Genomic DNA, 12,167 nt, shown 5'->3' on the forward strand with positions numbered 1-12,167 from the left:
CCCCCAACCCCCCCACACACACACAAACAATTAACCCATCCTCTTAACCAACATCTTCATTAGGCCTCCTCCTAGTCTCATTTGATAAGAGTGCCGTCATGACTTCTTCCATCTTCACGGTATCCTTACCGAATAATAATGTAGTCACAAGATTGTCGTACGAAACAGGAAGCGAAGCAAGAAGCAAAAGTGCCTTGCCTTCTTCTTTTCTTCAACCTTGTGGAGCTGATCCACAAGCCTATTGAACACAGTGACGTGTTTCAGAAGATCTCCGAAGGGGTGCAACTTGGGTCAGGTTGAACCTGAACCCATCGGTTCAACCCAATTTCTGCTCGGGTTGGGTTCAAGTTTTCACAAATCGGGCTGGGTTAGGGTTAGGAAAAGTAAATCCGAGTTAAATTCGGTTCGGGTTAGGGTTGAGTCGTGGGCAAGGTTTTAAATTTCGGTCTCGGAATGCGTTCCGGTCCTCACCGAAATTTCGAAATTTATGGGGAAATCAGACGAAACCATTAAATTGAAATTTTATCTTCTCCTAAAATTTCGGCTGAAATTAACGAAATTTCACCCGAAATACCGCTAATTTTGCACGAAATTTTGGGAGAATATTAAAAAATGATAAAATTCCAGATTTTAGGGATTTTCCTTCAATTTCGGGAGAAACGAAATTTCAATCTGGTTTCGAATTTACCCTATTTCGATTTCGTTCTCCACCGAAACCCGAAATTTCAGACTTTGATTGAAATATAAAACCTTGGTCGTTGGTAACCCGGCAACCCGAACGCAAAAAACCAAAACCACGAGTAATCTTTCCCACACATTTACCGATGAAGCTCTATTTAAAGTATTTAATAATGCAAAATAGGAAAAAGTTAAAACCAGCTCATTTTTTCCACTCATATCATGTCCAGTTATCCCCCACTCTCATTTACGATATTTACAAGGTAAAAGAGTTAAAATGGGAATCCCAAAATCACCCGCGTCTTTTTTTACCAATACTGCCTTGCCTCGTGAAGGGTGAGAAAGCAAGCAGTATTTTAGAGGAAAGACCCACTTTCCCAAACCCAAAAAACCCTAACCTATGTCTGCAAACTCCCGATTCTCACCTCTCCCTTCCTCTCCCAATATCGAAAACCCAAAAAACTCTAACCTGATTTTGCAAACCCCTGCCTCTCACCCTCTCCCATTTCCGTCTTTCTTTCTCTTCCACTCTCCCAAGAAAAGCATTTCGCAAACTCCCAACTCCCGCCCTCTCTCGGCCGATTCTCACCGCAAGAAGAATAGGAAGAGGAAGAAATGCCAACGGATTACAACCACCAAAAGTATTTCTCCTCTCTCCTCTCCCTATCTGTATTTCTCTCTCCTCTCCCTTCTCTCGCTCTCTCTCTCTCCTCTCCCTTCTCTCGCTCTCTCTCTGTGTGTGATGGTGCGTACAATAAAATAGGGTTTTTGCTGTAAATCAGGTCGAGTTCGTTCGAGTTAGGATAAATTAAATCCGGGTTGAGCATCCTTAGGTTAAAATTCGGGTTAGGGTTGGAGAATTGGTTCTTCGGGTCGGGTTTGGGTTGGCCTCAACCCGAACCAACCCGACCCGAGTTGCTCCCCGAGATCTCCGTCTTCCTGCATCTTCAACCTGAACAATTGCCCATTCAGATACAATCGGTTGGCCAAGCGTTTTGACATGTAAAGCTTTTCCAACTTCTCCCACATTTTAGGTGCTGATTCTGCATCCATAACGTTATCTGCAAGACATAGTCGAATCGTGCTAACCGCATTCAACTCGATGTCTTCCCACTCCTTATCCGTCATCTTCTTCCACTTCCCACCCCTTCCCTTCAACGCCTTAGCCACACCCTATTGAACAAGGATGTCCTTCACCCTCAAGTATTTTAGGTTACAAGTCCCACTATCACTTTCTCTTTCAGAAAACCTTTTGTTTATTCTTTACTTCACATGCTTGGTTGTGTCTACTTTGTATTTCCTCGTGAATAGGATAAGCTTTCCCCTTATCCTGCAAAGTGTCATTGTAGGCTATGGAGATGTCCAATGCAGTTTTTGTTGTTAGTAATGACATTTGAAATCATCGTATGCAACAATCTCAACATCTTCCATCCCTTCCTCCTACTTCCAATGTCTAATACCATCTTTTCATGATAATGTAATTCATGTTCCCTCAAAGCTCCATAATACTCATGTCTCACGGCTTGCAATGACTTATCAAAAGGGAAAGCAAGAAGTCCTGCCAACTGCTCCTACACCATATCCTTCACTACAACAAGGTATTACTTCCTCTTCCTCTACTTTAGATTATGCTTTATCTGATTTCTGAGCTTACATTGTTCTAGCCAACTTTCTAACCTTTCTGATTGTTTTGGTTCCCTAGTCAAATCCTATGTCACAAATGTCGTTCTCGGGAATTTCTCGGCAAGGGAAAATCTCGGGATACATTAATTTTTATTATTATTTTCAGGTTTATATCGGGAAATAAACAGTAAAAAAATTTATTTAAAAATATATAAAAATATTAAATATAAGAAAAAAATATAAAATAAAAATATCGGGATAGTATCATGATATTATTGGGATATTTTATGATAAAAACGAAAATATCGCTATATTTTTTAAATCTCGGGATTAGTTCGGGATTTTGTCGTTTTATCAAAATCTCGTGATAAAAACGCTATATTTTGAAAATATCGAAGAAATTTGTGACATAGGTCAAATCTTTGTCTCTAAACTTGATAACCACTCTATTCCTTCTCCCTATAAGCAAGTACTAAATTGTCACTATTGGAAATGGGCCACGGATGAAGAGCTTCAGGCCTACACTACATTAGTTGTATGAGTTCGGTATCTCTTTTCCTTAGCCTATCAATACATTAGCTGTCTTGCCAAAAACACTGCTTTGCGCTCAAGTTTATATAATTCCGCTAAGCCATAACTTTCGAAATGGATGATCCAGTTCACACAAACTGTGCAGTACTGCCTCCATTACCATCACCTTCATCATAACAGAATATCTAAATCCCCCTCCAATCATGGAGACTCATCCCTCAAAAAAGCCAAAATGAGGTGTTTGAACCAACTTCTATGGTCAAGTTGGGATCTACCATGTATGTTTCTCTTTTACAATGAACTCTCAGCCAATCTGTCATGGATAAACTCCAGCCTCCAACACTGGGCCAATTACTCCAATCCCACTTTGCCATCACTATTTGTTCAAACCTTCAGGTTACAAGTGAAATTTTATTGTACTAGGCAAGCCTCCTACTCATCACCAAATCGGCATCCAGTCAAATAGAAAGGGACACAGAACTGCATCACTAATCTCAATAGCAGATAAGACTAGCTTGTCAATAAAGTTACGATGCATGGTGATTGAATCACATTGCATGTGACAAGAACACAGACTTAATGAATGAAAAAAGTGGTTCTGAGCATCCAGGCAGCATGATGAATAACTCTCATCAACAAGAAGTTGGTTACTTTACTATGCATTGAGACGGATCACCATGCATGAGTATATCATGAATAACTCATAAAAAAAAGAGGAAAAATCATAAAGATTATCATCTGATCACTGCACCATCACAGTTGCAATTAAGTTTTCTATTATTCTCTTTTTTCTTCTCAAAACATCAGAATAGTTTCTTAGGCATAGCGTAATCTACGTTACAAAGGTAATAGAAAAACCCATGATCAAGACTATGCCCACAAGTGAAACATGTATCTTCACCTCTATAGCATGAGTATATATCTACAAGAAACCAATTAATTTTCAAAATGTCAACATAAAAGAATAAAACCATCGAGGTTTACCTGTCTTTGCAAGTGTTCAAGCCTTAGCTTCTCAGCATTTGCCATCTCATATTCACCATTCTCTAAGTGCCTCTGGTCTGGTCTGAGCCTAGAGTCAGTTGGAGGCAACTTACCCAGCAAGCCAGGTGTCAATTCATTCAAGGAGATGGCAAAGGGTGTAAGGTTGTAACGCGTCTGAGTCACAGATTTGTCTCGTTCCCACAACAGCACAGCCTCTGACATGGGATCATACCCTTTTGGCTTTGTGCTTGGATCACCCAGCACATAATACATGGCTTCATCCCACTTCCCCATCAACATCGCTACCTTGTTTCCAGTCCTGTTGTCTTGTACAAATCCATGCACCTGTAGATATGTTTGGGTCACTAGTAAGGCAACCAAAGGCCAACGTATATTAAGTAGTAACTGTACATAATCCTTCACTGGTAAATTGAGAATTTGTTTATCTAAAAGTAGAAATATTAGGAGCCCCCTCAATCTAATCTACGCTTGCAGATAGATACAAAAATCTGCTATTCTAAGGATTTGAAGCCAATTTACCAAATGTGATTTCTTCAACACAATAAATTATTGTCCTGAGCTTTTCGATCCTATATTTGTGTGATTTTCAGTTTGCCCCAAATTTTCAGCATTAATATTGGAACAGGGATTACGATGTGATGAGAAAAAGATTTCCAACATAAAATAAAATCCGAATTTATTAGCAAACTGAAGAATGAAATCAAAAAAGCTCTCTTTAACCTGATATGAACAATTCTACTTCAATGAAACCACATATAGACCAGCTTCGTATGAGAAATTATCATGTAAATGGATTTTTTTGTGCATGTACCACATATAGACCAGCTTTGTATGAGAAACTATCGCGTAGATGGATTTTTGTGAATGTTCGCAACCAAAACAAATCTAAAGAAAAACCCTCTCTAGTGGTTTATAGTAGTGTGCGTTGAAAAAGTATTTCATTGTGCATCCAATCAGGCCATAGGTCAACAGTTCTTATCGTAATCCTGTCAGAAATGCTTTTGGCCGATATGATGCAAAAGAATATATATATATATATATATATATATATATATATATATATATATATATAGGGAAAGGTGTGCGTACTCGGTAGATAAGCTTATCTACTCGGTCGGGTTAAAAACAGTGGGGGCCCACATTTTTTGGGTGATCCAAACCATTCATTTGAAAGGCCCATACCTAGATAAGGTGTCCACGAACAATCAGCCCCATAGGATCATCCTAACCCATCCAACAGTGGAGGGAAAAATGGGCAGATTTGTGGACAAGCTGTGTTTGTCCATTTTTTCCCATTTTTCCCTCCACTGTTGCATGGGTTAGGATGATCCTATGGGGCTGATTTTTGGTGGACACCCTATCTAGGTAAGGGCCTTTCAAATGAATGGTTTGGATCACCCCAAAACTGTGGGCCCCCACTGTTTTTAACCCGACCGAGTAGATAAGCTTATCTACTCGACCGAGTACGCACACCTTTCCCATATATATATATATATATATATATATATATATATAGGACAATTATTAAAAAAATGAAAAGTTTATGCTAAATTGTGAACAAAGGGTGGACATTTCAAATCTATAAAAAAAGGGCTGTCATGTACGAAAATAGACCATTTAGGACGAAAATACCCCCCCCCCTTTGCTTTTTCCCACCAACTATGTAGGATCTAATTCCTAAGCAATTTCACCTACCACCTTTTCTTTTCTTTCTTCTTCCCCAAGCAAGTTCCAACGTGAGAAACAACCATTGCCAATACCTGGGTTGATGAAAAACAGCCATTGCCAACGTAAAAAACAGCCATTGTTCTTTGGAAAAAAAATGGGAAATGTTATCCGCACTACCGTATTTTGATGAGGACACTCCTCACTTTATTAAAAGTACTGTATGGCCCGCACCATAGGATGATCCAAACCATCCATTAGATGGGCCACAGCCTAAATAGGTTGTGCCCCAAAAAGCATTTCCATAGGTTGATCCTAACCCTCTATAGATCGAAAAAAGTTGGTCGGAAGTCCGAAAAAAGTTTCGGACTTCCGAATGGAGTCCAGTAGAATGGGCATTATACTGGACTCCATTCGAAAGTCTGAAATTTTGTTCGGACTTCCGAGATAGGGCTAGCAGCCGATGGTACGTCCTCAGATTGAAGGGTTAGGATGATCCGATGGAGCTGATTTTTTCGGCACACCCTATATATGTGAGGGCCCATCAAATGAACGCCTTGGATGATCCAAACAATGTGAGCCCACTGTGTACCTCGGAACCACTAGGGAACCACATTTTATACCTCAGAACCACTAGGGAACCACATTTTATACCCCGGAACTACTACGGAACCACATTTTATACCTTGGAACCACTAGGGAACCACATTTTATATCCCGGAACCACTAGGGAACCACATTTTATACCTCGGAACCACTAGGGAACCACATTTAATACCTTGGAACCATTCTTGGAACCACTTAACACCTCGGAACAACTATAATATGGTTCCCAAGTGGTTTCGAAGCCTATGTAATGGTTCCAAAAGGTTTAAAACACTCATGATCAGTTTCAAAATACTATTAGAATGTTCCAATCACAAGTAGCACTCTTGAAACCATCATTTAGACTCTTGGAACCACTTAACACCTCGGATCAACTATAATATGCTTCCCAACTGGTTCCGGAACCTATGTAATGGTTCCAAAAGGTTTAAAACACCCATGATCAGTTTCAAAACCAATTTCATACTAATAGAATGTCCCCGTCACAAGTAGCACTCTTGGAACCATAATTTAGACTCTTGGAACCATAATTTAGACTCTTGGAACCACTTAACACCTCAGAACAACTATAATGTGGTTCTGAAGTGGTTCCGAAGCCTATGTAATGGTTCCAAAAGGTTTAAAACACTCATGATCAGTTTCAAAATACTATTATAATGTCCCAATCACAAGTAGCACTCTTGGAACCACTTAACACCTCGGAACAACTATAATATGGTTCACAAGTAGTTTCGGAGCCAATGTAATGGTTCCAAAAGGTTTAAAACACTCATGATCAGTTTTAAAATACTATTAGAATGTCACAATCACAAGTAGCACTCTTGGTACCATCATTTAGACTCTTGGAACCACTTAACACGTCGGAATAATTATAATATGGTTCCCAAGTGGTTCCGGGGCCTATGTAATGGTTCCAAAAGGTTTAAAACACTCATGATCAGTTTCAAAATACTATTAGAATGTCCCAATCACAAGTAGTACTCTTGGAACCATCATTTAGACTCTTGGAACCACTTAACACATCAGAACAACTATAATATGGTTCCCAAGTGGTTCCGGGGCCTATGTAATGGTTCCAAAAGGTTTAAAACACTCATGATCAGTTTCAAAATACTATTAGAATGTCCCAATCACAAGTAGTACTCTTGGAACCATCATTTAGACTCTTGGAACCACTTAACACCTCAGAACAACTATAATATGGTTCCCAAGTGGTTCCGGAACCTATGTAATGGTTCCAAAAGGTTTAAAACACTCATGATCAGTTTCAAAACCAATTTCATCTATTAGAATGTCCCCATCACAAGTACCACTCTTGGAACCATAATTTAGACTCTTGGAACCACTTAACACCTTGGAACAACTATAATATGGTTCCCAAGTGGTTTCGGAGACTATGTAATTTTTCCAAAATGTTTAAAACACTCATGATCAGTTTCAAAACCAATTTCATACTATTATAATGTCCCAATCAAAAGTAGCACTCTTGGAACCATAATTTAGACTCTTCGAACCACTTAACACCTCGGAACAACTATAATATGGTTCCCTAGTGGTTCCGGGGCCTATGTAATGGTTCCGAAGGTCTAAAACACTCATGATCAGTTTCAAAACCAATTTCATACTATTAGAATGTCCCCATCACAAGTATCACTCTTGGAACCATAATTTAGACATACTTGAAGCTATGTTTAGCACCCAAGTAGTTTAGTAAGTAATGGTATTTTTTTGGAAAATGTTGTCTACACTACTGTATTTTGATGAGGGCACTCCTCACTTAATTAAAAGTACGGTATGGCCCCCACATAGGATGATCCAAACCGTCCATTAGATGGGCCACAGCCTAAATGGGTTGTGTCCCAAAAATCATTTCCATGGGTTGATCCTAACCCTCCGATCTATAGAGGGTTAGGATCAACCCTCTAACATTCTGATCGGAGGGTTACGATCAACATATGGAAATGCTTTTTGGGGCACAACCTATTTAGGCTGTGACCCATCTAATGGACGGTTTGGATCATCCTATGGTGCGGGCCATAAAGTACTTTTAATAAAGTGAGGAGTGTCCTCATCAAAATACGGTAGTGCGGATAACATTTCCCATTTTTTTTCCAAAGAACAATGGCTGTTTTTTACGTTGGCAATGGTTGTTTTTCATCAACCCAGGTATTGGCAATGGTTGTTTCTCACGTTGGAACTTGCTTGGGGAAGAAGAAAGAAAAGAAAAGGTGGTAGGTGAAATTGCTTAGGGATTAGATCCTACATAGTTGGTGGGAAAAAGCAAAGGGGGGGTATTTTCGTCCTAAATGGTCTATTTTCGTACATGACAGCCCTTTTTTATATATTTGAAATGTCCACCCTTTGTTCACAATTTAGCATAAACTTTACATTTTTTTAATAATTTTCCCTATATATATATATATATATATATATATATATATATTGTTAGAAGGGTATTTTGGACATTGCACACACACACACACACACACACACACACACATGGGAGCTCTCTTCTTCTCCCTCACTTCTTCTTCAACTTCTCTTATATACTATGTTAAAGTTTAACATCGTATCAGAACTGATCCTATGGTGGATGTTCCAACGGTAGTCCTGATTCAGGGGTAGACCGTTGTTCTGGTGGTTGTGGATCTCGCCATTATACTCATTGTGGCCTGGACGGCCACTCCGTTCCCTTTGTTATGATCTTCATCCTGAGTTGTGCCCCCCTCGGATAACAAGGAGGGCTTGTGTTGCGGTGTCTGATGGCCCTATTCCTTCCTCCACTGCCCATACTGCGCATGCCGGTCGTGCCACCTTCGCTCCACCTGGTAGCCATCGCTCTTGCTTTGTTTCTGCCTCTAGGTCATGGCTTATTGATTCAGGTGCCTCCCATCATATGACAGGTACCTCTGATATTCTTTCTGCTTTCGGACCTTCTTCCCCCGTTACTTCTGTTACTTTAGCTTATGGGACCACCTCTCCTGTCTCAAGAGTTGGGGTCGCCTCTCTTTTGGACTTTCCTCTTATGTGTTCCTAATTTTCCTATTAACTTACTTTATGTTCGTCAGTTGACTAAGGATCTTCATTTTTCCATTACTTTTCCTTCTTTGTCATGTGTCTTTCAGGATCTAGCGACTGGAAGGACGATTGGTTCTAGCCGTGAGGTGAACGACCTATATTATCTAGACCAGCTGATGGCCACTGCTGCTTTCCGTGCCTCGGTTGATGCTTTTCAGTGGCACTTTCGTTTAGGACATCACTTTGTCGATAAGTTGCGCCAATCTGGCATTCTCTCGGGTCTTGTTGCATCCTACGTTGTGAGTCCTGTGAATTGGGTAAACACCATCGTGTGTCATTTCCATGGTTTTAAATTTCGACCGAAATCCGAAATTTTGTACCGAAATTTCGGATTTCGGTAGGGACTGAAACCGAAATTTACAGAAATTTCATTTTTCGCCATTTACCAAATTTCGGTAATTTTGGTCCGAAATTTCGATTAAATGCCATAATTTTATTTTTTTTAAAGTGTTCCAAAATTTCGGTCCGAAATTTCGGAAATTCGGTCCAGAATTTCAAACTAAATTACCAAATTTCGGATTTCGCCGAAATTTCTGTTTTCGGTGTGGTCCGAAATGGTTACCGAAACCGAAATTTTAAACCATGGTCATTCCCACCCCGTCTCGTTCGTAGGGCTTCCAGTCCCTTTGGGTCCATTCAAATATTTGGGGTCCTTGTCAAATTTCCTCCTTATCTGGTTTTAGATATTTTATCATATTCATGGGCTTGGTTTTTTTTTCTGAACGATCAAGTATGGCTTGGTTGTTTATGTTGAAAGATCGTTCTGAGGTCTTTTTTGCCTTTCGCACTTTTTACCATGAAGTGTGTAATCAGTATAATTGTTCTGTTAAGTGCTTGCGGACTATCAATGCCAAGGAGTACTTTTATTCTGCTTCTGGTTTCCACTCTTTCCTTGACACACATTGTATCATCCACCAGTCTTCTTGTGCGTATACCCTTCAGCAAAATGGGGTTGTAGAGAGGAAGATGCAATCTAGACTTGACATAGCTCGTACCCATCTCTTTCAAAAGAAGGTTCCCAAGCCTTATTTGAGTGATGCAGTTCTTACGGCATGCTTCCTTCAGAATCGCATTCCCTCTTCCGTGTTGGGTGGTCGTTCTCCCTTTCCTATCCTTCACCCTTCGGGTAATCCCTTCGTTTTAACTCCCCGTGTTTTTGCCTGTGTGTACTTTGTTCATAGGTTGTCTCCTAGGCTGGATAAGCTAGACCCCCGTTCTGAGTGGTGCATCTTCATTGGCTACTCTCGCACTCAAAAAGGGTACAAGTGCTATGGTCCTTCCCTATGACTAATCTTTGTCTCGACTGATGTTACATTCTTTGACGATACCGCCTATTTCTCACCACCTGCACCTAATTTTGTTTATGAGTCAAGGATACCTCTTCCCCTCCATAACCATGTTGTCCTTGAGTCTGGGATACCTCTTTCCCTAACTAGTGTTGACGTCCCTGCTCCATCCAAAGAGGTGCAGGTTTACTCTCGTCGTCCTCGCTTGATTGTGCCTGTTGATCCAACTGCTTCTGCTTCGGTGTCGCCTCCGACTAATCCACCTCCTCAGTTTGGCGAATCCACCCAGGAACTAAACTACCCTCTGCTTCCATTGATTCTTCTATTGTTTCTCGTACACGTTCTCGTAGTATTGCTCACCCAATATCTCATTTTGTTTCATATGATCGTCTCACCCTTGCATTTCGTCGTCATGTATCTTCATTATCTTCTATTAGTTTACCAAGGCCCGTTGCAGAGGCTATTGCCCATCCAAGTTGGCATGCAGCCGTAGATGTGGAGATGGATGCATCCATAATAATCATTCTTGGGGACTTGGTTTCATTATCTCCTAGCTCAGACGATTGGTTGTCATTAGGTGTATACTGTGAAATACTTGCCATATGGTACTATTGAAAGATTGAAGGCCTGGTTGGTTGCCAAGGGTTACACTCAAAAACTTTGGCATTGACAATATTGACATGTTTTCTCCTGTTACCAAGATTCCTTCTGTACGGGTTCTCATCTCCATAGCTGTGAATAATGAATGGCCCCTTTATCAGCTTGATGTTAAAAATGCCTTCATGTATGGTGATCTAGATGAAGAAGTTTATATAGAGCAACCTCCAGGGTATTGTGCTCAATGCGAGGATCAACTGTTAGTGTGTTAACTGCGTACAACTATCTATGGGCTAAAGCAGTCTCCTAGAGCGTGGTTTGGGAGATTCAATGAGGCTGTGCTGAGATTTGGCATGAGGTAACCTGCAGTTGAACATTTAGTGTTTAGCTCTTAGTCAAATAGTGGGTGTATCTTTTTGGTTGTCTATGTCGATGAAATTGTCATCACTGGAAGTGATAAGAAAGGTATTCAAAATCTAAAGGCATTCATTCAGAAAAAAATTTGCACTAAAGACCTTGGCCGTCTTAGATACTTTCTTGGGATTGAGGTAGCCTATTCTCGTGGTGGACTCTCGCTGTCACAGAGGAAATATGTGTTGGATACATTAGAGGAGACAAGTTTCTTGGCAGTGAAACCTGCTGCCATGCCTATGAACCCAAATGTAAAGCTTCTTCCAGATTAGGGAGACCTATCAGACAACCCGGACAGGTAGGTTGGGAAGTCGATCTATCTGACTGTCACTCGTCCTAACATTTCGTTTGTTGTTGGAGTAGCCAACCATTTCATGAGCTTGCCACGCACTTCCCATTGGGCAGCTGTGACTCGGATTATTAGATACATGAAAGGCACTCAGGGGAAAGGTCTGTTGTTCAAGAAACATGGTCACATAAGACTAGAAGGATTCTTTGATGCAGATTGGGTAAGATCTCCAGCAGACAGGAGATCAACGATTGGATATTGTACATTTGTTGAAGGTAACTTAGTGTCGTGGCGAAGCAAGAAACAAGATGTGGTGGCTAGGTCGAGTGCCGAGGCTGAGTATCGAGCTATGGCTCATACTTGTGGAGAGCTGATTTGGTTGCGATCTCTTTTATCGG

At 40.5% G+C, this 12,167-nt stretch overlaps 1 protein-coding gene across 4 annotated transcripts in view; it reads right to left on the bottom strand.

The window, feature by feature from the left end:
• The window catches only part of ORP1D (OSBP(oxysterol binding protein)-related protein 1D), a 67,066-nt gene that overhangs the window by 21,490 nt on the left and 33,409 nt on the right, over window positions 1–12,167 (bottom strand). For all 4 annotated transcript variants that reach the window (XM_077371343.1, XM_077371344.1, XM_077371346.1 and 1 more), the window contains exon 7: window positions 3,817–4,161. In XM_077371343.1, coding sequence (XP_077227458.1) covers window positions 3,817–4,161 — 345 coding nt within the window. The remainder of the gene's footprint in view (window positions 1–3,816; window positions 4,162–12,167) is intronic.

Source organism: Tasmannia lanceolata, unplaced genomic scaffold, assembly GCF_043159265.1.
Source record: "Tasmannia lanceolata isolate RefF3 unplaced genomic scaffold, GAP_Taslan_0.1 ptg000037l, whole genome shotgun sequence".
NCBI lineage: Eukaryota > Viridiplantae > Streptophyta > Magnoliopsida > Canellales > Winteraceae > Tasmannia > Tasmannia lanceolata.